General features: G+C 41.0%; 1 protein-coding gene across 6 annotated transcripts in view; it reads left to right on the top strand.

Annotated features, from left to right (window-relative positions):
* SPNS2 (SPNS lysolipid transporter 2, sphingosine-1-phosphate) overlaps window positions 1-26815 on the top strand; it is a 124396-nt gene that overhangs the window by 16346 nt on the left and 81235 nt on the right. For all 6 annotated transcript variants that reach the window (XM_085240780.1, XM_085240782.1, XM_085240778.1 and 3 more), the window contains exon 2: window positions 16324-16389. In XM_085240780.1, coding sequence (XP_085096906.1) covers window positions 16324-16389 — 66 coding nt within the window. The remainder of the gene's footprint in view (window positions 1-16323; window positions 16390-26815) is intronic.

The raw sequence follows: 26815 nt of genomic DNA, 5'->3' as shown, positions 1-26815 counted from the left end.
TGGAAAAATAGCTGGACTGAAGTCTGTTTGTGTTGGTGTGAAGAAAGAGCGGTTTGGACTCCTGCTTTCCTACATGAGAAAAATGATAAACCAAAGAAGGAACAGAGCTCAGGCTAGGTTTTAGGCACTGCCAGGAAGTACTGCTGCTTATGTGACATCAGATAGCCAGGATCCACTGAATGGATCATATTGCAGAAGTCATGGTGCTCTTTAACCCTGCTGTATCCCTGTGAGTGGTGCTGGAAGTAGGACTGCACACACAGTGTGAAGCAGGCTCAGCCCGGAGCCTTCAGCAGGAACACATAAAAAAAAAAAACACAGGCTGCTGCTCTACTGCAGACCTGCAGCATGGTTTTAATTAACTGGGCACAGCCTCTCCAATTCTACTTTCCCACCCAGTGAAACAAGACTGTCTAGTGTGCAACAGTCTTCACAAATGATAATCTATACTCACAGTGGTTCTATAGGTTAATTAGTATTAATGTCTTAGTATTGTTGATGATATTATTGAGCTCTGCCTTTTTGGAAACTGAGGACTGTAACTGGAGTAGGTGGATTCAGAATTGGCTACTCAGGGGAACAAAGATACCTTCTTGTCTACCTGCTCTGGTTGATTTCAAGCTGCCAGGAAAACACTGATGCTCCCCTAGCTGCCTCTCATTTGGCAGGCACGGTGTTCCTGCAAATGAATGTGCAGTTGATTTGTGAATGAGTTGGCTTGCATAACTGATTTTTTTTACACCTCTTCTGTGCAGCTGATTCTAGTGTGTGTTAAAAACATGAAGGTTTCATTGCATTATGCTAAGAGAGAGTATGCAAGAGTGAGACAGCAAGTGGGCAAAGGAGAGGAGAGGCTTTTAACTAAAAAAACTATGATGATGGGTTGCATTTAAATACCTGTACTTTGACAGAAATTGATGATGTAATTCAGGGCTTATCAATTAGAATTAAGGGCTTGGAGGGGAAATTGATGCATTTTGGAGATGTTTTAGTAGGCTCTGAAATTGGTCTCTTAGCTTGCTGGAGTGATGGAGGTGAGTATTTCTACTTGCCTCTGTTGAAATAAAAGGTGTTTGATTATTTCTGAAGGCTTACTTTGAGCAGTAGCATTACTTTCTTCTAATAAGGTAAACTGTTGTCCACAGAGAGAAGAAAGTAAAATAAAACTGTGTGCTGCTGCTGCTGCTTTCCCTTTCAGATGCTTTTACCCCCCTCTAGCAGTGACCACAGCCGTGCTAATGGATGCTCTGGCAGGTGGCTGAGAGCAGCAGGTAGGGGTAGGGAGCTGGGGATAAACACAGAGCTGGGACACTGCACTGATCTAATAAGAAAGATAAAGCAGTTACATTTTTGTGAGAGGGGAAAAACTAAATGACTTGTTCTTTAAGAGGACTGATAGCCATAGCATTATTTTGGTAGCAAAGCAAAAGGCAGACTTTGCTTTATCTTCATAGGAACAGGGCTTGTTTCATACCAGCTATATGAAAAACAAGGGTATTTTATTGGTCAGAATTTCTGTCAGAATGACAGAAGCAATGTCTTTGCTTTCATTTTCCTTTTTTGTGTCTTTCTTAACATGTGGTCTTGTCTTATGTCTGTGTTAACATTTTTTTTACTCAAATCATCATTTCGTTTTTAGAAATAAATGACAAAAAATGGAGAGAGGCTCTATGAGAAGCTTACAGCCTCCAGGCAATAATTGCTGCAACTATGGCCACAATATTAAGTAGGCCTTTCAAGTTTATTTATGAAATTTACCAAGAATATTTTGAGTGTGTTTGAAATGCATTCAGAGTTAGGAATCTGTTTTTCCTGTACAAGCATGAGATCTTGGAGAGTTCAAGACTTCAGTAACTGCAGTAACATCTGGTTTAAGAAGAGTGCAAACATCACTGGAGTGAGCAAACTGCTGGGAGATGGCAGTTCTTCAAGTTAGGGCTGATCCTGCAATGGCAGAGTCTGCTGTAGTCAGATGGGAAGCTGGTGACTCCAAAAGGGTTTGCCTTCTGCAGAGCTTCTGTGCCATTCGGTGAAACTTCTGCATTTATTGCTGAAGCAGAGGAAGGCTTCTTGTGGCTCCATCTGCCTTTATTAACCTCTTCCTTTGGCCTTCCTTTCAAGGACATAATCTTTACCCTCAGTTGGCTCGTTTCCCTCAAGCTTGGCGTAAAGCTACATATTAAATTATATAAGAGCAAGTTTTATTAGGAAATTAAGAAATGAAATGTGTTCTTGCAGTATGAGTATTCTTAGTTTTGAATTGTTTTGTTGATGCTGTTGCTCTACCACAGCAGAATCACTCCGGCTGCATATGTGTAGTGTGTACATATCAACACCAGCAATTTTCTTCAAGCATTTTCTTTGTTTGAGTGGAGCACAAGAAAAGGCATCTGATCCAACAAGCAGACCTGATGATGGCTCAACAAAAACACTTGTTTGTTTGTTTGTCTTTGAAGCAATTTCTGCAGTTTTTCTCCACTTCTCTATTGCACAATTTAGCTGAATGGAGATGTGTTATGCCTCAAGCACACAGCAGGATCCTTATGTCTATAGTTGTTTTATGCTGGCTTTTCTTCTTGCAGCATCTTAGTGTGGCTTGCCTGAGGTGAATATTCTTTTTCCCTATCTTCAATAAATGGCTTTAATAAAAATATAAAACTGGGAAATTGCTCAAAAAGGAAGAAGGTAAGAGTAGGGTAGAGCATTTTGACAAATATCGGTCATTTTGAACACCTGGTGGCCATCTTCTGTTGTCTCTGAATTCTGCAGTCCTGCTCTAGGCTGTTAGCACATTAGAAGAGGAGGAGCAGAAGTTTGTCCCCACCTGCAAGAAGATGAAATAACAATTTTCTCTAAAATCCGTTTGTTGAATGTCCTTGCAAGAGATTCTCCCAGCGTCTAATTCACTTTCAGATGTCATTCTCTGTAGTTGTATTTTGTCTGAGCGAATAAATGTGTCTGTGATCTTTCTGGTTATTAGCAGTGATACATATTAGGAAGCTGCCAGTTTTTCTTGAATTTACTACATGCCTTAGTGCAGGAGCATTGCATGAAATCTGTGATAGAGAGGTATTAAAAAGCAGCAGATACATGATAGGCACTTTTCCAACTGGTTTTGTTCTCTGTCCAGCTTTTCAAGAACAACCAGCTGTATGACAGCCCCTCACAATTGCATCAGTTTCCTTGAGCATCACCAGGTGTCTTTTAAGCATGCCTGGGGTATTTCAAGTTAGGTGTCAGTAAGTCTTATTTCCTTGGCAGATTGATGTTCCAGATGCATTCTGCTTTCACCCTCAGTAACTTGTAGTTTTCTGTATATTTTTGATCCTTTCACAATTTAGGTCTGTGGTTGAGTACTGCAGTAGGCTGATGAGGTATGAACAAGACTTTCAAGGTGATCTACTTGTACTTGTTCCTTATTAATTACTATCGTTGTAATGAGCAGGTGGCTAAAAAAGTGTGCAGGAGTAGCACAAGAAGCAGTTTTTCATAGCGCTAAGAAATGCATGGCTGCTAAAGAAAGCTTATTTCTTTTCCCAAACCACTTGCGTTTGGTCCTTTCTCACTCCCACTTTTTCCTTCACTGCTAAACCAGGTAGAGCACAGTAAAGGTACAGTTTTTCAGTTGTGCACAAATCTCTTTTAACTTGACATGAAGAGAAAGAGAAATTGGATAACTTAGATGGAATTCTTTTTTACTTTATTTCCTTCCTCTCATTGCTGCTGACATGAACATGTGAAAATTACCACTAGCAAAAACACTTAAGATGAGATATAATCTGCCAAGGGAATTTGGGCCTACAGCACCTGCTTAAAATAACAATAAATCAGACAATTGGGTGCCATATTCTCAGTGCAGCTTTGAAAGTCTCTGGCTGAAAGTATAACTACAAATAAGATTTAAACAATGCCATTTATTTATACAAGCTTTCTATGAGTCATGAATTGCAGCTTTCTAAACTAATGAAAAGATTAATTCTCTCTTGTTTTCATTTCCATTATCCCCAGTACCTTGTGGGGAATAGCTTACAGAGTAAATGACTTCTGGGACCCCATCTGAAATCCACTGCAGTGTGGAGGTTGGTGAGGAATGCTGCAGCTCCTTGGTGAGGTGCATACCTCCTGGGAACACCTGGGATGCCTGTTCAGACCTGTACAGAGGTGTTTGGGTGGCATCCATGTCTGGCTGTTGGAATGACATAAAAGCGACCTTTCTAGCTTGGCATTTGCCTCTTTTTGAAAATAAAAGTTCTTCAAGGTATGGTAGCTTGCATACCTATCTTCTCAGGTCCTTCTGGGTTCACCTGCTGTCCAGATGCACTAAAACATATTTGAGGGTGAACTCTATCTGTATTATGGTGTGTTCTACACTTCTGTCCAGACCAGACTTCTGTGGGACTGCCATAAACAGCGGTATGCAGGTGCTCAGATGCCCAGATTCTTAGCAAATACTTTGTGCACTGTGTAGGTGCTTGGAAGCAAGCATTATTCCAGCCAATATGATGAGCAAAAGGAATAAAAGTTTTGGGCAAGGCATGCTTATGCAAGACCTTAAGTCTGCACCTGCAATATGTATACCCCACAGCAGAATGCTTGACAAGGAGTTCTTTTATCTGGGAATCATTTTATCTGCTAGCACTGATCTTGGTGCTCAGAGTTTGCATTACTTCCTGAATCCTAATTAACTTTGCTGTGACCACACAGGCACATTGCAGCTTTCCTGAGTTACCCTTATTAATCAGATGACATTCAGCTTATTTGTTGCTTTGCCTCAGAGACAGGCACTGTGTTTTTTTCTTTCATCCTCCTATTACTCTTTATTTTCTGCTCAACATCTAAATAAAGAATAAATGTTCAGAGTGTTTGACATATGTCCTAAAATAAATACCTTTAATACCAGAAGGTGCAGGGTCAAAGAGAATGGCTTATTGTTCAGATAGAGGACTGAATTGCCTTTTAATTTTAAACTGAATCTTTTCTTTTTCTTCTCTGTTCAAGCAGAACGCACGCTCACAGACCCCAACAGGTTGTTTCTTCAGGGGGAGCTCTGCCTTTTATGTTCTGTATGAGTTTTGTGGCTCAGCATTTTCTTCCTGACCCCATCTCTTCAGCAGCTTAGATATTACTGTGCAGATGTAGGGTGTGGGTACGGAGGGAGAGATAAATACTGCTTGCATTATTTCAGTGGTTGTTGCTTGTGTGTGCACCACTGTCTGGCCTTGATTATCTCCAGAGATTTGACAGTTTTTCAGTTCGCCTGTGAAAACATCTAGAGATAAGGAGTGAGAGCTATGGATCGTCCATTGCAAAAATAGTGTCTTGCTGGTCACCAAAGAAACCTTTAGGGTATTAAGCATGCTGCAATAAATTTGCAAGGTTTAATTTTATTTTATATATATATATATATATATATATATATTTCCCACCTAAATTGTGGGGTGTCTGAGCTTATGAAAAACTGACAACATTTGCTAACAAAAGTGAGAGTTCTAAGTGACATAGGAGTAATGCACAATGTCTTGTGTTTGTAGCTACAAAGGAGTAACACTGCTGATTTGCTTCTTTATAGAGAAGAGAAGCCAGTGTTGCTGGCTGCAGATTTATAGTGCACATAGTGATACTCTTATGTCAGAATAGCTGAAACAAAATGCTGCCTGAATGACCAAAATAGAGACCTTGAGCAATCCCAGTAAATGAAGATATGAATCACAATAAAAGCAGTTTCATTTAAACTGAGTCACTCTCTAGGTTATTCTTCACTTCTCTCTTCTCTTAATATTTTAATCAGTTGGTTCATTTCAGCCCCATTTTAAGAAGGAAGGAAGACTTCTCCAAGGCACAGTGCTGATAGAGGATTCTGCAGCAGGGAAATAAGAGTTCCTGTGATGTGGTCTTAGCATTTATTAGACGTGTAAGAATCCAGAAGGGCAAAAGACTTTGGACATCTACATCCTCTGAAAATACTTGAAGAATGCTGCCTCAAGACACAAAAATGTAGGGAAACAAGAATAAATAATTCTGTTTTTTGGAACTAATTTTTTTTTTACTAAAAACTTGCAAAGAACTGGCTCATGGGGCATGGCCAAACGATTGCTTGAAAATGTGGTTGGCTTCTGTGAGCTACGAGCTGTGGTTGAGTTAAACTTCATCTTGTGATGAGCTGCCCTGAGGTACACCTGTCGTTGAGGAGTCAATGCACATTTTGTGAGCTTAACTCATTTCAGCCTTTTACTGTTCATAGTGAAGACCTAAGCTCCTTTTTTAGCTGAATGTATTCCCTGTCTCCTGAAACAAGTGGAAGCAATACCCTTTTTTAAATTCCTTGCTCTGCTAACTATCATTAATTTAAGTGTAGATGACTTGCTGACAGCCATTAAAAAAAATCTGACATTCTGGAAATGAAAGGTTCAATACTAATTTAATGCTATCCTTTTTTTTTTTTTTTTAAACATAAACTTTCTGCAAAGTGAAGGAACAAATTTTTTATTTAACGTGTCCTGGAGAGAGTGTACAACTATTAATTTTTTTCCAGATTTCTGTACTCATCTATTTTTTAAGAAATTCATTACTGAATGCCCTGAGGGATAGTTCATGGGATCTGGTATCACTTGGAAATTCACACAGTGAGGGTAGTTAGAACTGTACCTGTCATTGGGTGATACTGGATTTTTGCAGCATCTAATAGTCAACTATTTCCTAGCCTTCTACAGGAAGAACTGGGCTTCATCTTTCTTGAGGCAGGAAATATGATCCAGTGCAGAGTTCACCCATGGGAAATGTTTCCTTTTCATTGCTTCTGGCCTTTCCTTCCCTGTGGAAGTAACATTTGGACTCCTTTAGCCTTGCAACAGTTAAAATGGAGGTAGGCTTGTTGGCTTTGTTGTATTACAGGTGCCAGTGACTATGAAATCAGACTTCTGATCAAAGACCTTTATGTCTGCAATATCAGAGGCCCAGCAGCCTTTATCACCTACCCACAATCTACAAATACAGTTTGAACATGGAAACTGAAATAGGTGTATAGTTGTGCTTTACCAACACTGAAATAAAAGCTATCCTAAATCAGAGGGACTCTCTCCTAATAACAGCAACAACAAAAACGTTCCTGTTTTTTATTTAGGATGTGCATCTTATAATTAATCTTGCTTCTCCTAATTTGCCTTTCATCTGGGACTCTTCACAAGTGCTTAATAACCAAGCCCTGCTGTATCTATGACACACATGATTATTGTTATTATCTTCATTTGACTAATGTGGACTCAGACTGCATAGGATCAAATAATTTACCCAAGGTTAAATAGTGATGTAGTGTCAGGATTGGGAACAGAGCTGTCCTGTCTCTTAAGCCTGGGTTGAGCTCAGGTTTTCAAAATGGACGTGTCACTGGGTGTAAGCATTGCTGCCCTGCTAAGATAGCCCTCCTGGTGGAGGTCCTGTGGCAATGCAGCTAGGCAGAACCAAAAGCATTGCTGTAGAAGGTGTTTCAGCTTGAGAAATTGCTGCAGCTGACACAGAGTGAAAGACTCTGGGACAGGCCCTGTTTGTGCTGGGAGGATTTCCTGGAGTCAACGTTGTCATGTGGTTACACGAATGACCCATTCTAATTATAGAGATGCCTCATGCTCATTCTAGATTTTAGCTCCTGCTCTCATTTAACTGCATACTCATGCAGATATAAGGTTTTGCATACAGATTTTACTGCTGTATTGGTTATCAGCTGTAGTAGAACCTAGTAAATTCTTTAATAATTCATATTTAAGAAGGTACACTGATGCATTCAAATTCCTTCTGTGATAACTCCAAAGCTGGTTTCTTTTTTATTTTATAGCACTGTGGGTAAATCCCAGGTTTCTCAGCAAGATTTTGTGTTCCACGCAAATCTTCTTTGAAATACCTACATGCCTTGCTAATTAACTGAGCAAAGCCACTTGTCTTGTTGGCTGGATGCTTGGAATAACTAATGCAGCCTGTTTACAGTTATGCACCATATTTGATCATTTCCTAGCATAGCTTGGGCAGTACCCAGTGTGAAATAACAAATGCATTTCTGTGGGAGGTGCATGCATGCATGTGTGTGTGTGTGTGTGTGCAGAGGAGGAGTGTGATGTTGCTTTGTGCTTAGGGAGGGATGTTTTCTGTCAGTTGGAGATGTAGAAGTTGGCAGATGGCTTTTCTCTCCATATACAGATCACAAAATGTCTGTGTCTGAGGACTGCCCCTGACCAGAGGACAGCTTTATGTAGCCATGGAAGAAAACAAGACATAGTAATACACCCTGGAGTCTCATCTGCTAGATAAATATCTTCCTCAGGTCATGTGAGGGTATGAAAAGAGCTCTTTGAAATCTTTGGATTTCTTGGTGCTGTGCTACACATTAATGCACCACATACTATGTTTCTTGCATGGATCAGTGTGCTTGTGGTGGAAGAGTGCCTTGCGTGAAGGAAAGAGTGGGAAGAGGGAAGGAAAAAGGTGTGAGAAGCTGTGATGTCAGGCTGCCCTGCAGACCAGGTGAGTGAGGAGACCTAGAAAGTTCTGGTTATGCTGCTCATGAGAGAACAAGGAAAGCAGGCAGATACGAGGGAGCAACTTGTGAAGGTGGATTTGGAGTAGCTTTATCCTGCATCCTCTATGTGTGGTGACAGATTGGTAAGCCTAACTGCCTGTTCAGCGGCAGTATCTGTAAGCTTAAAGCATATTTTACATCAAGGGCTATTCTAGGATTACTAAAGATAGGATAGATACTTGTATCTGTAGTCAAAAGCTTTTTCATCTGCAAATTAAGCCAGTAAGATATAGGTAGCTACTTGAAATAGTAGGTTTTCATCTATTTCTTGTTTTAGAAGTGGGCTGCAGCAGCAGTTGGAATCCCTGATTGATCTGTGGAAGATATGCTATAGGAAATTCCAACTTTTCCTGCTTTTGCACTTAAAATCTGAAGTTCCTATCCAGATGTAGGTCATATAGGGAGGTTTGAGTGGTGGACATTCACTAACATTAGAAAGCCACTTTTGAAATCGGTGTGTGCCTTGGTGGTGAGAGTGCTGGAGAAGTGCTTGTATGCCCCCTTCCCCCTGTGCTGATGTGAAGGTGGTTGTCAGAAGTCTTAATCAGCACAGAACCACGACAGTAAGTGTGTCATGTTCACCTTGAAATCATGGTGGTTTCTGTGCTCCAAAAACCTTCTTGGAATGTGTCTGATGTTGTGCCTGGTGGCTTTAACACCTCACTGCTGTTCTGCAGGCCACTTTGTACAGGATATCTCTGCATCTGGAATCTCCTCTGTGCTGTATAAGACACTCTGTAGTAAAAAGAATATAAAGCTCCTTGCAGCTGTATGCAAATATACCAATATGCCCTGGACAGCTTGTAATGTTCCAAAATAGCTTTGAGGCATTGCTAAACAGAAACAAAACGTAAATGAGAGATGGGATGCAGTCACTTGGAAATATGTCCAATCTGAGTGCATGTTTCTGCAGATTTGATAGAAATCTTCCTAACTGGAGAAATTAGCTGTCATCTGCTGTAAAGCATCAGTCACTAATTACCCCAGTTGCTCACTCGTATCTCAGTCTTCTGTGTTACAGAAGTGTCTGGCCTTAAAAGGGGAGAAGTGGGTAAAAAAAATCCTTGCTCAATACAGCCAATGACTTCAGGGAGCACAGAGGCTTTCTTCTGTTTGCCTTCACAGCCTTGAATATGACGCTTTTTCTCAAAATAACTTTATTTAACATTTTGAATTTTATTATAATGAAATGTGATGTATTGACAGCCACAGAGATCTAGCTGCTTGTGCACAGAAGGGATAGCAGAGGTCTTGGGATGGACTTTCTGTTCTCACACAGCAAGTGGAGCTGTGCCAGGATGAGATAGCGGTGCAAGTTCACCTGGTCTGGGTGAGCAAGGCAGGCAGCAAGCTGGCCAGAGGTTATGCTCACAGAGAGTGAGGTCGGGGCAATTAGCCTCGTGTTGTGTACACCATTAATTCACAGTTTCGTGCCATTAAAATATTTGCATGTTCTTTGGCTGGTTCCAAAACAGTAATATTTTTACTAGATGAGCGATGCCAGGTTTTTAGTAGGCTATGAGAATAAGTTTCAAATGTGTTTTTTGTAAATATAAGAAAGAAGATGTAAGAATAAAGGCATCAAATTGGTTCTGAGAACTAGAGGCTAATCACTGCGTGTTATCTCTGGAAGGACTGTAAATGACTTTCTTTTGCTAATTTTTTTTGTCTAGCCAGAAAACCATGAGAACGGGGCTGTGAAATACACAGTCACATCCATCCAAAGCAAGAAACAATCTTCAAAATCTCTTCAAAGAGACTTTGTAGATGCCTGTTTTCATTTTCTTGCCATTTGCGGCTCATGCCAGGTTCCTGACTCATTGTCACTCTGGTTCAGTGATACACCGAGTTTTCCAATAAAGAAAACAAGGGAGTGGTGAGTCACTGACTGAATACATATGTACTTGATTTGCTCTACTATTATCTGTGGTGTTTTTATTTATTTTACTTAGCTTATACACCAAGTTTCTCAGATATATTTCTTTGCAGAATTGGCTAGGCTTATTAGACGTGGGTAAGGACTATAAGGCCAAAAGGTAACTGGAACTTTTGGTGGCAGGTCCACCTCTTACTGCCATAGATGCATACGGAGAGATTGAATGCAGGGAGTTTCTGGATTTTCTGAACTATGTCTTTGTTTCTTGAGGCTCTGCTGTTTCATCTGGAATTTAAAATGGCACAAGCATTGGTAGTAAAGATATTTTTCCTCCAGTGTTGGACAGAGGTATGCCTGTGCAAGATGTGCCTCACTTAGTTTGTATGCATTAAAAATACTAGAAGAAACTTGAACTGAAGTCTGAGATAAAGAGACTTGGTATGGGAGAATGATCTGGCCACACTCATCAGAATCTGTTCATGTTTATATTAGACATCTGAGATGACAGAAAACCTTAGCTGCTAGTTATGCTTGTGTTTATTATTTGAAGTTCCAGCTGCTGACTTTAACCATTCCACATACAGGAATCTAAGTCTCAACAAACAAGTTTATTTTTAAGTCCAGGTGTAGGTGCCAACCCCTTTTAGCCAAATCATGGCATTTTTCTCTAAGTGATGTCTTTCCTTGGCTTGTGGGAATTGCAAGGCTGATTAGATGGGTGAAGGCAGCAGTCTCAAGGTGAGATGAGGCCAGGGAGAAATTGAGGTTCTCTGTGAAAGCTCTGCAGCAGGGAAGAAAGGAGAACAAAGCGACACAGTGAGCTTAGTGGTGAGAGCTGTTGTTGTATTGGATCACAAGCAAAAATTCTTTCAGGTTTTGGAATTTATTTAAGCTCTTGGACTGATATTGGCTGAGTACTCCATGCTCTCCATTTGATGAGGGCTTCTTCCCAGCCACAGTCCTGGGAACGGGCTGCACTGTAATTAAAGAGATGAGGGATTTGATTTGGGTGTGGTCTTGCCACTGAGGCACCCAGCATTTGGCAGCTATGGTTGCATTCAAATTCCTATTTGTTTTGTTTTGATATATATTATTTTTTAACCTGAGCAGGACTTGCTGTCCTGGGCTGCTTTCCCTGCATGCCCTGACCCTGTGTTAATGATGCTTTCTGCTAATCCATTCTACACCTGACAAACTTTTTCATCCCCTCCCATTCTTGCAGGCAATTTTGTGCTAAGACTTTGCATACAACATTACAGTGCAGCTCTAGCTATGCTAGGGGAACCATAACTTATTACTACCTCCTTTCTGCTTGAGACATTGGAAGAAGTGTTTTTGTGGTCTTTTAATATCTTCGTCAAGCCCGTAGCTAATTGCATTCTGTACTTTTTTCCCCAATACGTAATTATGTGTTACATACCATGTAGATAAGCCAGTAGTTCTTGGGAGTTAATGAATAGTTCAGATACTTCTCCATTGATATTATAATAATGATAAAACCATCAAATGGAAAAGTGGGTGTGACAGGTGGTACAAGTCTGTGGATAATATTGTTTTTCTATAAGAATAGAATAGAATAGGAATGGCCCAACAAAGCAGACAGAAATTTGTTTCATTTCCCAAGCAATAGCGCATTTAGCAGAGTATACAGCACCTGTCCTAGTGGGAAAGGCCACTGAAAATGCTGCTCAGGGAAAACAGCAAGTCCTCCTGTGTGTCAGTGCTACAGGTGTAGGTTCTGATGGCTCTGACCTGCAGAAGCAGCCCGGTGAGCTGAGCACTCACCCAGTTACCCTCCGGTGCTCACAGGCAGTGGGCTGCCTCTCCCTCCTCTGACACTATCAGTGTCTGTGAAGGCTTTGAACTCTCACACTACTTTGCTCTGGGGTTTTGTTGGCAGATATTTGAGCAGCTGTTTCATGGCCTGCAAGTGCCTGCAATGCTGGGCCTGGACGGTCTGGCTCATTCAGAGCTTTGGCTTTAGCTGCTGTGCTGGGTTTGTCCCTTCAGTGCTTCTCTTTATTACTCAGGGAAACCCCGTTCTAAACAAGCTGCTGTGGGTGCTGGCAGTTTCTTTTCAGTGCTTTCTAGGTCAGGAATTTCTTGCATACCAGTGTGAGCAGATCTTGGGAAACCCTTGTTTTGATTTGTCAGGTTGCTGGGTTTGTTTTGTTTGTTGTTGTTTTTTTTTTTTTCCCTCTGATTCTGCAACGCTGTTTCAAAACCAAATAGGGCTTGTTTCATCAATGCACACTGTCATGTCATGCAACAATGGAAATTAGTTTTACAGAAGGTAAGTCAGTGCATGTGTCCTAAGGAAGCTCCTGCCAGTGTTTTCAAGCAGGACATCACCCCTCATTTAGCAACACGTAAGGAGCAGGCCTGCTTCTTTTTGCATGCAAGACCGGGAATGGTTTCATGACAATCCAAAGAAGATGTTACCACACTTCTGTTTTCAACTTGCCAATTCTGATAGCAGTGGGAATTTATCTTGAGGTACAAATGTCAGTAAGGCTACCACCATGTTTTCTGCAGCTGAGTATTTAAATAGGGTCCAAACTGTGAAGCTTGTGTTTAGCAGCTAGTGGGTGGCTGGGCTGAAGCCAGCTCATTTGATCTGTGTGAACTGCAGTCACACCTTAGGGTTGCAGTGTAGATATAATCACAGAGACCTCAGAATAAACCTCTCCCACCTAATCTTTTCACATGTTTCTGAACAGACAGGTGTGTGCACCACTCCTACGTCTGCAGAATGCGTTATTTGAAGCAGGTTGCACATGGCTGCAGGCATGAAGGAGAGCCTGATGGTAACAAGGTTGCTTGTGTCTAATGGTTGAGAGGTTATGGAGCTTCCCTGGAAGAGCCAGAAAACACAACTTTGGGAGAAGTAGGGAGAAGGTGCTGGGGCCACCTGTGATGTTATCAGTGCCCAGCTGCCTCACGTGGAAAGTTGTGTGCTCGGAAGGAGCCAGCACGCATCTTTCTCCCATTAAAAGATACCTTTAAAAACCCTTGTGCTTTCTGAGTAAATAGCTTTATTGCCCAATATGGTGTCACAGCACAGAAGCAGCATTTAAAAATCAGCATTTATGTTACCGATGCAACTGAAAACCTATAGCTTTGTTTCTGTAGCTTCTCGTGCCATACACAGCTGAACTGTTTCACACCTGCCTTAGAAGTAGTTTGAAATAGAGGTGTGATGCTTTGTTTTGGTGAGTGGAAAATGGGGCTCTCCCAAGGGAAGCTATACTGTCTTTCTGCTTTGAAATTGTAATTTCATTGTGGCTTAGCTCATGAACGCTCTTTTGTACCATTGCAATGCTTTATTCATGTAAAAATGTAGCAGTGGTTACATGAAGAGCCCACATTTCATTTAAATATAAAGGGTAACCAGGGCTTTCTTTACACTGATTCTACTATGGAGTGGTTCTGTAAATGATGGTTAACACAAGAAATTCCTGTTCAGAGCAGCTTTTTACCCTGCATCAGATGTCCTTCTTGCAGCTTCTGTTTTCCTGTAGCTCTGGTCAGCAGACAAAGTCTATCCTAGCAAGCAGCCTGCCTTGTGCATGGTCTGCACCACACACCCTTGTCTAAAGCCTGACCTTAGCACTTCCAGGAAAACTCTTTCCCTCCTGGAAACCCTCTGGCACTGAATGTGGACGAGGTCAGCCACCTTCTTCTTTGGCATTTACTTGACATTCTCTCCCTATCTAACCCTCCACACCCTAATTGCTCTTAAAGTCCTCTTTATGCCCACTGCCCACAAGAATCTGATAACTGCCCTGCTGTCTTTGACAAGTACTTTAACACCAGAGCAGGACCAGTAAAGTAACCTAGATAGGGCTAAAGGAATTAAACCTGTGAACAGTCCTAATCATCCCTCTGCGTGGATTTCTCAACAAATCCTGTCTCTGTGCCCATCTTGATCAGCATACCAGGTTAGCTGTTGTCTGTATTTCAATTCATAGAGTTCCAAGCTCTGCATCAGCATTTACAGTGTCTGGTTCATCTGGTAGGGTGCTTTGGAAAGTTGGCACTGTGTTTCTTAAATCTTTATTCAGGCCTTGGAACACTGAATTTACTCTAAGAAATAATAGGTGATAGCACTAACATGCCATGTAATTATGCAGCCACTCAGATGGCTGCCAGCCTTGCTGGGAGGCAGCCTCAAGGAAAGTGGTGCCTAGATATGAGCTGCTTACGTTTCCAGATCCTCCAGACGTGTATGTATGAACTTCCATCCAACGGGGGCCTTGTCAGCCACACATGGCTTCCCTTTCTTGGATTGCATCAGGAGTTGGGAGACACTCAGGAGCACATCTCTCTCTGCAGCATGATTGCTGTCCGGAGCCTGGATCTGGATCCAGCTGTCTGCCTTCTCGTCATCTAGAGGCAGAAGGGAAAATCAAAAGCTCTATCTTTTTATTGTATTCTCCCTTGGTCTGTCACTGCTTAATTGTATCCCTGAATCTTATTAAAGTTTCGGGTGAGTCATTACCATGCAGAGGTGAAAACAGAGCTGTGCAAATTTAAGGGAGGAGTGTTTCCCCGTGTGCAAAGCAGAATTCCCACAGTTCAGAGAAACTCCTATCACTCCATAGATATGTTGCATCATCTGCTAGCTGCCGCCTCTAATTTAATGCCCTAAATCCCATATCAAAACACTTGGAGTCCAAAGAGAATATAAAATAGGCTTGGAGTAGGAAATTCATACCAATTAGACATGCAGATCTCTCTTAATCATCTGAGATCTTCCAGGTTCATGCAGGCCTTATAATTGTGGTGCTGAGTTGTTCTTATTGCATTGACTATCCTCAGAACACACTTCCTTCTCCACCATCAAAATGAAATTGAAGAGCAGTCACCTTGGCTTACTCCTTCAGTGTCCTAAATTTATTTCATTTATGACCATAGCAGTTCAAGCTTGTAAAATACATTATGATCTCCTGTGGTGAAAAGTACTATAGAACTGTCATTGTCACTGATCAGATAATTTCTTTGTGATGTACAGACAGACCTCCTCTGCTTCACTTTGTACACATCATTATAGCCCCTTGCACTTGCTGTTTTGGTTTATGGTACAAATCCAAAAGAACTCTTCTTTCTGAAGCTATGGTTTCTACCACATCTCAGGCTGTTCCTCCTGTTAACTTCTGGTGATTTAATGTGCCTGTTTGGCATTCTGGCACAGCTGGGAATATATTGGTGGAGGCAGCTCTGGACATGTGTGTGTCATGTGATTAGGAGCACAGAATTGCAGAGTAGTTTAGATGGAAGAGATCTCTGAAAATAAGCAGGGAGATGGACTAGATTAAAGCATTGTTTGTAGTTGTTTTAAAGCTAAGTAGCTGGTCACTTACCCATCTTTGTTAAGCTATTTTAAATTTATTTTATTGATTTGTTTTGGAAGCGAGGACCACCTAGAAATAGTTAAATGTGAAAACTCCCATCATTGCTCTCCTCAATGAGATTTATTGAAACTTTTTTAAAATTCAATTTAATTTGTCCTTTTTTTTTTTTTAACTACTTGAAACACCTAAGGTACAGAATCACATTTCCTTGTATTTCTGTAAAATAACAAAGTCAGACAAACAACAACAACAAAACAAACCAAGCCAAAAATTTGTAATCTCCTTGAAGAACAAATACCAGCTTCTCATAGACAAGGATTTAATTCCCAAACTGTCTGCATACCTTTGCTATTACAGTAGCAAATAACTGAGTGTGAATGTATGGAAAAGAAGCCAATGTGCAAACATTGCAATTTATATGTCTACAAGACTGGAATTTGAAGCTTTCCTGATGCTTTACAAAGTACCTGAGATATGTGCTTTTCAAGGGCTGTGAAGGTACTAAGGTTCTTCTGTTTTCCTTGCAGGTGTGTTATTAGACATCCAGCAGCACTTTGGAGTCAAAGACAGCGGGGCTGGCTTATTACAGACAGGTAAGAGTCTTTGGCATATTTCCTTTGAAATACATTCTTAGGAGGAAAACGAACAAAGATGAGAGTGGGTTTTTGTTAATGTTGTTTGGTTTGTTTTATTTTGCTGATGGGCAGGAGATCAGGGCTCAATGGCTTGAGTGCAGAAAGAGCCAAGAAGCAGACCTAATTCTATATGTCAAAGTCAAATAAAAGATAGCTACCTGGATTACAAAGCTCTCCAATAGACCAACAGCAGGATTCTGTTGTTCCTGTTCAGAAGTATGTAACGTAAGTGTGAGGTGTGATGCCCTCCATGTATTCAGAGAATCTGCTGAATGTGCAGTATTTGGGAGTACAGAAATGTAAAACGCATCAGGAAAGTAGTTGAGGATGAAAGCTGCAGGAAGGGCTAACAGTGCTTGCATTCGTGCTAGCTCACTAATTGAAAATACTCCTATGATTTTGGTACCATTGACGTCAGACATTTTTTCTCCATGTATTTAAGGAAGAAAAAATACTGAAATTCTGATGTCTGTCCTTCTAATGTTGCAGACATTCGCAGACAGAGCTGAACAACCGTAGGAAAAAAGCTTTTCTAACCTGTGGTTCAGAGTTGATCTAAAAGAGTGGCTTTGTCAAGGGATGGGAGACGATGATGCTGAGTAGCAGTCTCATGTATGACAGCACATTTGTTCTTTATGGAGAGGTGAAAGGACCAGCTAGGCAGCAAATGCAGTAGTTTAAGAAGAGAAGTAGTCTGGTTTGGAAACCAGTTGTAGAATTGTGATGCTGTGGTTGTCAGGCTCCTCATTTGTGATTACAGCATCTTGTCATGTTGCAGTACAAACTTCTAATATTAGTTCATATTAGGGCTTTAAAAATTCTCTCCTGTCTCTTATGGGACAGAGGAGTTCAGCTAAGCTGAAGCAGCACATGTCCACAACAGAAGGTCTGAGCTTTTTAAGTGTTACTGATTATACGTAGCATCAATCAGTCATGTTCAAAGTGGCACTGGGTGTCTGTCAGGTTCTTTTCTACAGCAATTATTTGCTTTTATTTATTGTGCTCTGAGGAACAGATCCTCAATGTATCATTAGACTCAAAGTGCCTTCAACAGAATATTCTGGTGGAAAACTGCACTTGCCTAAGCACATATATATTCTTCATTCCTCTCAGTGGATGAAATCCTTCTGCAAATGATTTACTGACAGCAAGCAATAGCTAAGCTCCATCAGGGCGTTTCATTTGTTAATTGCAAGACATTTTATTTATTTCTCTAGCAAACATACAGAGCATCTGAAAACAGAGTCACTGAGGTATTGCAAGCTTGATGCTGAGTGTGTTGTGAGTTGTGTAACCAATAAATTTTGCTTTAAGAAGAGTAACATTTTTTTATTTTTTTTTTCTGATCTGAAAACTGAGAGCTTGACTTTGCCCTCCTCCTACTGGAGATAGTACTGTAGATGATAATGTGTTAATCACAGCACTACCACAGGACAAAACTGCTCACAGAATAAGCCACCATTTCATATAAGTAAGGTAGTAAGGTTAGTGGCATCTAACAAAAAACTTAGTGAATGTGTTACTTAACAAATTTCTATTTGGCAGCTGGCATATGGCCATGGTAGTCTTAACCCTGGTGGAAAGGAACATGCTAGCCTAAACCACTATAAACACTACCTAAAGTCTTTTGACCATTCTCTAAGTCTGATTGCTCTAAGCTGGGATCGAGACCGGTTTCTCCCAGACCTCTTCCTTAACCTTGAACAGTTCTTTTCCAAGCAGAAAGTCAGAAATATCATCTTACTCCCAGGAGATGGTTTTGGTAACTAATTGAGTGATATGAGATGAAAGACTGCTCATCCTGAATGTGTCCTCTGAATAAAGAGTAGATTAGTCTTCAGGTTGTTAATCCTGCATCTAAATGAGTCCTAAATTAATTTACAATGTTAATGAGAGGGAGTGAAATGTGGCATTCACTGTTCATATCACTCATCAAATAGGCTTTACAAAAATAATAATGAAAATCCTTTTAACTGAGAAAGAAGGCTGCACACAGTGCTTTAGGTTGGTGGTGAAAACTCAAACAGTGAGGGGAAAAGAAATCTACCAAAAGCAACGTATGCCCGTGCATTCATACCATAACCCATTGTTTGCAGGCACAGCTGGTCTCATACTGCAAACATTCAAGAGTCAAATCATGCACTCTCAGCTTCTCCTGCTCTCTGGTAAGCAAAGGTGACTGGTTTCTCCAGAACTGCAGAGACGGAATTTGAATTTTTATCTTGTTTTATATTAATCCCAAGATACAAGTTGCAGTGTGTCTAGGAGATGCAGTGAAAACTGCTTAGAGGGAAGCTACCTTCCTGTACAGCAAAATTTGAAGGGACACTCCAGCCTCATCCATAATGGAAAAGAGCAGAACATGGTATCGGCTGTAACAAGGATCCTGTGACAGCAGAGGACACACTGACAGATGTATCACAGTTGCTACTTGCTCAGTAGCATTGTAGAGTAACAGGCATATAACTGTGCTGATTTCAGAGCCTCAATTACCTTTTAATGATACTAAAATTCTGTGTTGATCTTCCTTTTTAAAGAACTGTGGGCACAGTTATATAAATAATAAAGTGCACTTAATGGTTCTTCAGGTCTGTAGCCAAGCTTAATTGTTTCTTTTCATTTCTTGCTGGTTGCTTTTGTTAGATGGATAAAAGGATAATCCTGACTGATCTCAAAAGGTGATAAAACACCTCTGTGCCTACTTCAGCTGTGCAGCTGTAATCAGTCAATGCAACCATAAGCCAAACAGTGCAAAAAGGCTTTCCTATGTATGGAAAAGGGTAGGGGCAGCAATTTGGATTGTCAAAACTATAGGCTTCTAAAACCACAAAGCCTGGGAGTATGGAGAACAGATTTATAAAACTCCTACAAATTGTGTTATTTAAATCACATTTTCTTCCACATATATTTAGGCCACAGGAATAATGCCCACTGGTGGGCTCTGTTTTCCATTGGATTTTTCTGTCCTTTCTTCATATTTTTTTTTTTCTGTGCTTTATTGCTCTGCCTGCTTTCCTTGCCCTTGCATTTATTTTGCTTTTGTCTCTTGCCAGTGTCTATTTAGCAAATCAGAGCTGTAATAATAATAGTGCCTAGCTCTCAGTACAGTTTGTCTTCTGTATATCTCACGATTTTTTTATATAGAAGGGATAATGAGGCTTGCCCTTTTCTACAGATGGAAACCAAGAGAACCATATGGGAGGAATGTCCTGCCCAAAGTCACACAGCAGGTGTGAGCCAGAGCCAGAATGAGAACTGCAGTCCATTTCTTGGATGCAGCACTCAACCAGGTTAATGGTCAGACCCAGAGATTTGGTCCTAGCTATTGGGCACCTTAACTTTCTAGCCTAACTAGTTCAAGATCAAGGAACATGAAACAGTGGGGACTTCTGCAAGGGGAAGCTGTAAGCCATCAAATAGTTATGGCAAGGATTTCCCTGAAATGTGGAGGAAATATTGTCTTCAGGAAGATCGTAGGGATATCACTAGAGGAAATCTTGCTAACCAAACTTTTGTACCATCAGCCAAAAACAAAGTGAGAAATCTGGAAGGTAACCATGGCTCTGAAAGAACTTCTCACTTGGAGACTGATGAGCATTCCCCCAAAATGCCTTTTGGCCCCTGGTTTCCTTGGGAAGCCTCGCAATGCAGAGTACTTTCTTAAGTCTTACTGTGAGTTGATTTTTCTTGTAAGGATCAATTGGCATTAGAACCGATCATTTGAGAAATGAAACTTGGTCCTAATTGAGTCACCTGCCTTTTGAGGTGACCTGGTGTAACCTTGCAGTGGATTCCAACCTTGAAAAGGCACTAGCATCTCCAGTGTGCTATGATTGCATCAACCAGGCCATAGACATTGGTTATGCCCTGATTAATGCTTGTGACAAGCAGGAACAGCCCCTGCCCAAACAGATCCTATTTCATTATTGACTTACAAACAAGCACTTGTTTAGAGCGTGGTAGGTTCTGTAGGATCAAACAGTCCTTCTGACTGGTTGGGAAGCCTGGGAACATCTTAACTAATGCATGGTAGAAGAGTGAATACAGAACATAGTAGACTGAAACACCATCTGTTTTCCAGTAAGCACACTGTGCAGGAGTATGTTTCAGTGTGATCTAATGGAAGACTCAGCTGCCTTCTTCCTTTAAGCAGGTTTTTTACTTATTAAGGTAGAGTGTGCTGAGATAGTCCAGAGCCTGATTATCACCCATGTTAAGCCCATTACAAGTTCTGACAGCCCTTTTTTCTGTCTGCTGAATGGTGTCTGATACGCTAAGAAGTCCTGGCAATCTGAAGTTCTGATTCATGAAAGCAGTTAAGCCTATTTGGAAATCTCTCTGCAATCAAGAACGAAAGTATTTTTGTGAATCAGTGAGCAGGTTATGGGAAAATGTGTTTGTGCCTGAGCCCTGTCCTGTGTACACCAAGGACCAAACTATAAAAATGCTGCTTACAGTGCGAGCCATCACTAGACAGCTCTAGATTGCAAAGTAAATAATCTTTGCTGGGGAGGGAAGGGACCTTAAGATGCCCTTGACTGCTTCTAATAGGAGGTAATTCTAGAGCCAGTGTTGTACTTTGTCTTTTTATTGTACATGTCAGCATGAATAGGGAAACTTTCCAGACTGGCTTGTCTTCATTAATGTTCTGATTTTATGTTACTACATGGCCACTAACACAGCATGGCAGTTCATTCCTGCAGCCTGTCTGCTCTGCTGTTGGCCTAACGGGGCAGGTATTTGGGCTGCTTGTTTCAAGGGAAACTTGCATGTGTGCCTATTTTCCCTTAGGCTGCAGTTCAGGCACTTCTTGCCAAGGTTGTGTTCATTTCTGTAATTCATTATAATAATGAGGGCAGAGATTTCCCACAGATTTTGAGAAGTAGTTATGATTTCAACCAAATGCCTCATAGTTCTTAACATACGGTGCTCATCTCCTCCTGCACGTGTTCCTCAAACCTCAGAATTTCATTCAAGCTCTTTATACTGGAGGATGGAATTTGTGTTGCTATTACGTAGTACCTTTAAGCAACTTCTGCTTAATATCAGCTGTGGGATCTCAATAGCCCTCATCTGCACAGTATTGTGTGTTTCAGGAAGAAAATTCAGGAAGGCTAGACTTGCCACCTTTAAGTTTTTTTAATATGGACACTGTATTTTGAATTCTGAAAGAAGGTGAGCATTTAAATTACCTTACCAGTTAGGTGGTTTTTATGCTGTTGTTAGGTATCTAGTGGCTACCAGTTGTTGGAGGACAGAGGTGTGTACTTATGTCCAAGAACTCATATCTGACTTTCTTTTTATCCTCTCCCCATGTGATGATGCTAAAAGCTTCTGGGAGCAACTTGCTCTGCTTTGATACTTAGTTTTCACTGAACCTTTAAGTGAGCAGAGGAGTGTTTGGATGTGGTCTCAATCAGAAGGGGCTCTGTATTCCTCTCTTTGCCCTGATTTGGATCTATGCATACAGGTGCTTCTGATGCCCACTGAACCCAATATAAAGGGATTTGTTTCCCAGAGGGGAAGTTCTTTTTGCTTGGACTTGCAGAGAGATTGGAATTAGGTCTTCTATGAAGTGAGAGTGAGAAAATAGGACAAACCTTTGCAGTGCATTCTGTATATTTAGTGTGCTTCATCCCAGGAGAGCCATAATATTATTCTCTTTTAAAGATTTATTTTAAGATAATTTTGGTTTTGTATTGTTCTTCCCACACACCTGAAGTACTCTCATTTTCTTGGAACACAAACCAACCATTCTGTAGGGCAGCATACACTGTGCTGGGAAAATGTAAGCAGTTACTTCATATGGAGATCTCAGATCTGGTGATACAGAGGTCAGACTTGGTCTGTGCCTGCTGGGAGATTTCTGTGCTCATTTGGGATGGTTGGCAGCATCGTTGAAGGAGATATGTGGTTTATCCAAATGATCTCTCTGCCAAACCAAACAGTCTTGACCCAGTGTAAAGGAGCTCTAGAGCACTGAAGGTACATCCTGCAATGAAGAAACACTGCTGTCAGTATTTGTAATACAGCAGGCACCTCGTGGGCTCTGGAAATACCAGGACATTTTTGTAGTAGGAAGGAATACTGTGGTCCTGGACCAACTGTGAGGTCATTTTTTTTCCTCTAATGACGAGTCTTGAGCTTCCAGTGATCTGAACATTTGACATTTCCTCTAGATGAGCGGTTCAAGTTTTCTGGGCTGTGTACTAGATTACTGTACATCCATACAGTCTCATTTTTATAGAGATTATCCCTTCATGCTGATATAAGTTATACAGCAAAAACTGATTTTCTTCTCAGATTGGGCAGGGAACTTGTTTCATAAGAGAAGTTTTTATTAAATGACTGAGAATGGTTTAGGTTTTTTAACTATCAAATCTCAGAGGAAAAATAAGCAGCTATTTGATGGGATGAATGCTAGGAGGAGGTGTTCACACGTATTCTCATCCTCTTTGCTGCAGCAAGCAGGGAGATGTTTTCATTTTCAGCAGAAAGGATCTTTGGAAGGGAAGGACAGTCCTCACCTCTTCTGTTCCCCCCACTTGGTTACACATCAAGTTATTCTGAATTAAACGTTAAGGCAGTTTTAACCATTTCCTCCTTCCAAACTTTTCATCCACTGCTGTTCACAGCAGCAGGAATTATTCTGTATGAGCTCCTACTGCATTGCTCTCCTTGCTCTCTGTACATGAGCTGGATTGGAGGTGAGGCAATTCTAATTTCTCCTGTTGTGGGTCTGTGGTGGGGAGCTGAAAACAGTAATAGTAACATGCTCTTCCTGCCAAGATTTTCTTAAATAAGAAGTTGCAACTTGTTTATTGAGAGATACACCAAGTAGGTTTAAATACATAGTTACAATAAATTACTGTTAGGATAGACCTGGGAGAGAATTAGGGAGGTGGTGCAGACAAAGCAGTTTGAATTTCTTTTCACGATTCTACAATGCTTGAAATATGCTCTGAGTTCTTTGCTGCTGGTTTTATCCTTGCCTCTGCCCACCCTATGATTTGCAGGGTCCTGGTGGGGCTAGCTGTCAGCTGCATATTCCCACAGTAAGCATGCCGTAGTTGTTCCAACCTACCTACAATATAAATGACTATAAAAATGTCCCAGAGCCCTTGGCTACACCTTTTGAGCACTAGAAATCATTGACAAATGCACAAAAGAAAGGTTCTATTTCATGAGAGGCTTTGTGAGTCATGTCAGGAGGATGGGTGAGTTAAACAATAACTTTGCGTTTTTTTTTTGCTTACACGGGCATGTGCAGGGTGTTTTAGAGATGATGTGTTACTGAACCAAGTTGCTTTCAGTTTAACAATCTGGGCTCTTTCCAAAAGCAGCCTCTTACAGGTGTGGCTTAGGATACATTAATTCTTAACTTACTAATTATGACTGGAAATCAAAGTTGTGAAGTGGCACAAATCACACCAGCAGAATTGCTCCCAAGGTAAATGGCAAGCTCAAAATTAGTGATTGAGTTGAGGATACTTTAAAAACGTGGTACTAAAAATAGATAGTAGTTCAGAAGGACTGATGTAGTTGTTGTGTTTAGAACCACGCAAATGTTTGAGGAGATAAATCCGCCTCTTTATCAATCTTCTTGAAGGTAAAATTGCAGAACAGGAACATGAAGATCTCACATCAGTTTTTCTCTGTTTTAAGTTGACATATTCCCTGCAATATGCTGCTGTAGGGCATCCCCCTAAGCCTGAGTTACTGGAGCTCTGCTAGAATGTACAAATCTGATGTTTTACTCTGTTGCTGTGGCTCACAGTGCTGAAATTAAGTTACCAGCTATGTAGTTGTTTTTGCTTAGTCATGTGGACTTTGAAAAATGATGCATCTGTGAGGGTTGTTGTTTTACAGTATTTATAGAATGATGAAACCTTCTCATAAGGAAATCCACTTCTTCAGGATATTTAGCTGTACTGATACCTATCCTGATGTGCCAAAATGTGCTCTACATGTCAGTTGTTTTGCTGAATGTGCCTGGGATTTGTCAGCTGCAGATGGCTGCACAGAATCCTGTTTTGGGTATTGGGTTCAGCATCCTCTGCGTGGACTGCACAGAGAGCTGCTTTTCTCTCCTTGTCTTGTCTCAGCCCAGCACACGCTAAACATTCTAGCACCTCTTAAGACCACTGAAGTTCAATCCACAAACACCTTTAACCTGCTGATGGGTGAAGTCTTTTAGCTCCATTGCAGTGTGGGTCTGCTGCAGTCCCTTGTCTCCTTCAGCTGTGCCAGCAGCCCAGCTGTGCAGGTGGTTTCATTTCTGTTTCTCCTACTCTGAGCCTCAGTTACTTCTAGCTGGTTGGCTAACACAATTGTGCTTCACGCTGATTGCTTTGAAACACGTAGATGTAATAATGTGGCAGTTTATTAACAAATATCATACAAACTGTGGCAAGACAAAGGGAAGTCTTAAAATAAAAAGTCTCTTGATTGAACAGGAGGGAGAGGTAACAGATTTTTCTGTGAAGCAGGTTGCCCAAAGTTGCCCTTGTTCTCACTAAGGATGTGTTGTGGCAGCAAAGGTGATAATACAGGATATTATACAATGAATGTTGAATTTTCACTAAAAGCTCCCCAGTGAGATATTTCTACCAGCTGCTAATGTCATATCTCCAAATGGCTTGGACAATGCCATATGTGATGTACTGAGCTGAGAAGATGTTTGCACTGTGTATGAAAGGCATTAGCTTTCTTCGTGTGGACTTACTGTACTTTTTCTTTGTGGATTCAGAGTCCAGAAACAAACCTCTTTTGACTAATCAGCAGGCAATAAGCTGCTGGCAATACCATGACAAGTTTTCCCCAAGGCTCAGTCTTTGGCTATACAGAACTGCTAATAAGGAAGCCTACCTGTCATCCTGGACCATCTGTGCCGGTATAGTACCTAGAGCAGGGAACAGAAAGGTGCTGAACACAAACTGACCTTAGATGGGTCACTGGTCAGTCATCAGTCCCACTTTCTGTATATTTAGGCCTGATTGAGACTGACTGAAGTGGTCTTTTTTAATACGTTAACAATCTCTGGATTCACCAAATATTGCCTTTCTTTCCCCATTAATGTAGTTGATGGAGCATGAAGACATTCAATTTGCAAACGTTGTGCAATGCAGAATTTATTTCAATGAGTTGTTCTCTAGCAGTACTCATTCTGCCAGAAATATAGTAGTCAGAATAAATTTAAAGCCAGAGCTTATTAAAAAAAAAAAAAAAAATCCAGACCTTTTTTGTCTATTGAAACTACTGTTAACCCTGGGATCTTTTGTGGAGCTCACATTCTTTTATCCAGAGATGCAACTTCAGTTGCAAAGCTCACTCCTGGAGCTGCAATCCAGAATTGGTATTAGTGTTTTTCACTGATGAGGGTAAATACTTTGGAAATTCATGTGAATAATCTTAGAAGCAGCAAGACAGACAGTGCTCCATACAGGGGCTCCAGTGTAGTTATGATTCTTCTCCTTTTACAAAACATGGCAAATTAAAACATTAGGAAACATCAATATTTGAACAATTTCCTTAAATAAATTACCCCTTTCTGGAGGGCACTGTGAAACATGCAGTCTCTGTCCACACTGCCATTTATAAAAGCAAGGGACAAGAGCATTTCTAAATAGTGCCAGCAAAATTGAATCAATAACTTCTGTGGAATCACAGTAGCCACTTCCTGCTCTGAGATGGGCTTCCTTCCATGCTCTGTGACCCCTCTCACTGCAGGATGAAGAATGCTTCTGATTGTATGTGATTTTGTGCTGCCAATCAGGATGTATTTACAACTGTATTGTCGATAACAATGTTTCTTTATATTCAGTTTGTGGTACAACAGCCTGTTGAAATATTGCTGGCATTTGTAAAAGTAAGTGGGTAAGCCTGTGGCTCTGTACCCTGCCAGAGAGATGTTTAGATGCTGATGGAGCAAGGTTGGAGTTGGATATGAAGTTGGAGGAATTCATGGCACCATCCTGTGCTCAGACACATCTCCTTCTGGTGGTGGTGCCCTCTGAAGGGTGCTGGATGAGCAAAGCAGGTAGGAGTTGTTGGGATCTGGGATCTTCCCTGGCTCCTTGTGTGCCTTGTTAGGAGGGAGGACTTTGGATATCTGGAAAACCTGCATCTTGTAACTAAGACATGCTTTGGTGGAGTTACCAGATGTACTTTAATAGAAAGAGAAAGCAGCACAGCAGCTGTTAAGGTTCTAGAGCCTCCTTTTTAGCCAGAGGTTTATCTTGCTGTGCAGTCTGTCCTGCCTCCTCCCTGACCTGCATGGTTCTGTTCATCAGCTTGGATTTATGGTTCAGCTTTGCATTTCCTGGTCCTTGCAGCTGCTGTTGAATTCTTTGTCTGAACATGCAGTATTTGTGACCTCAAGTAT

This window comes from Meleagris gallopavo, chromosome 21 (genome assembly GCF_905368555.1).
Source record: "Meleagris gallopavo chromosome 21, MGAL_WU_HG_1.1, whole genome shotgun sequence".
NCBI lineage: Eukaryota > Metazoa > Chordata > Aves > Galliformes > Phasianidae > Meleagris > Meleagris gallopavo.
Note: the sequence above shows the minus strand (reverse complement) of the source record. Positions and strands in the feature narration are given on the sequence as shown.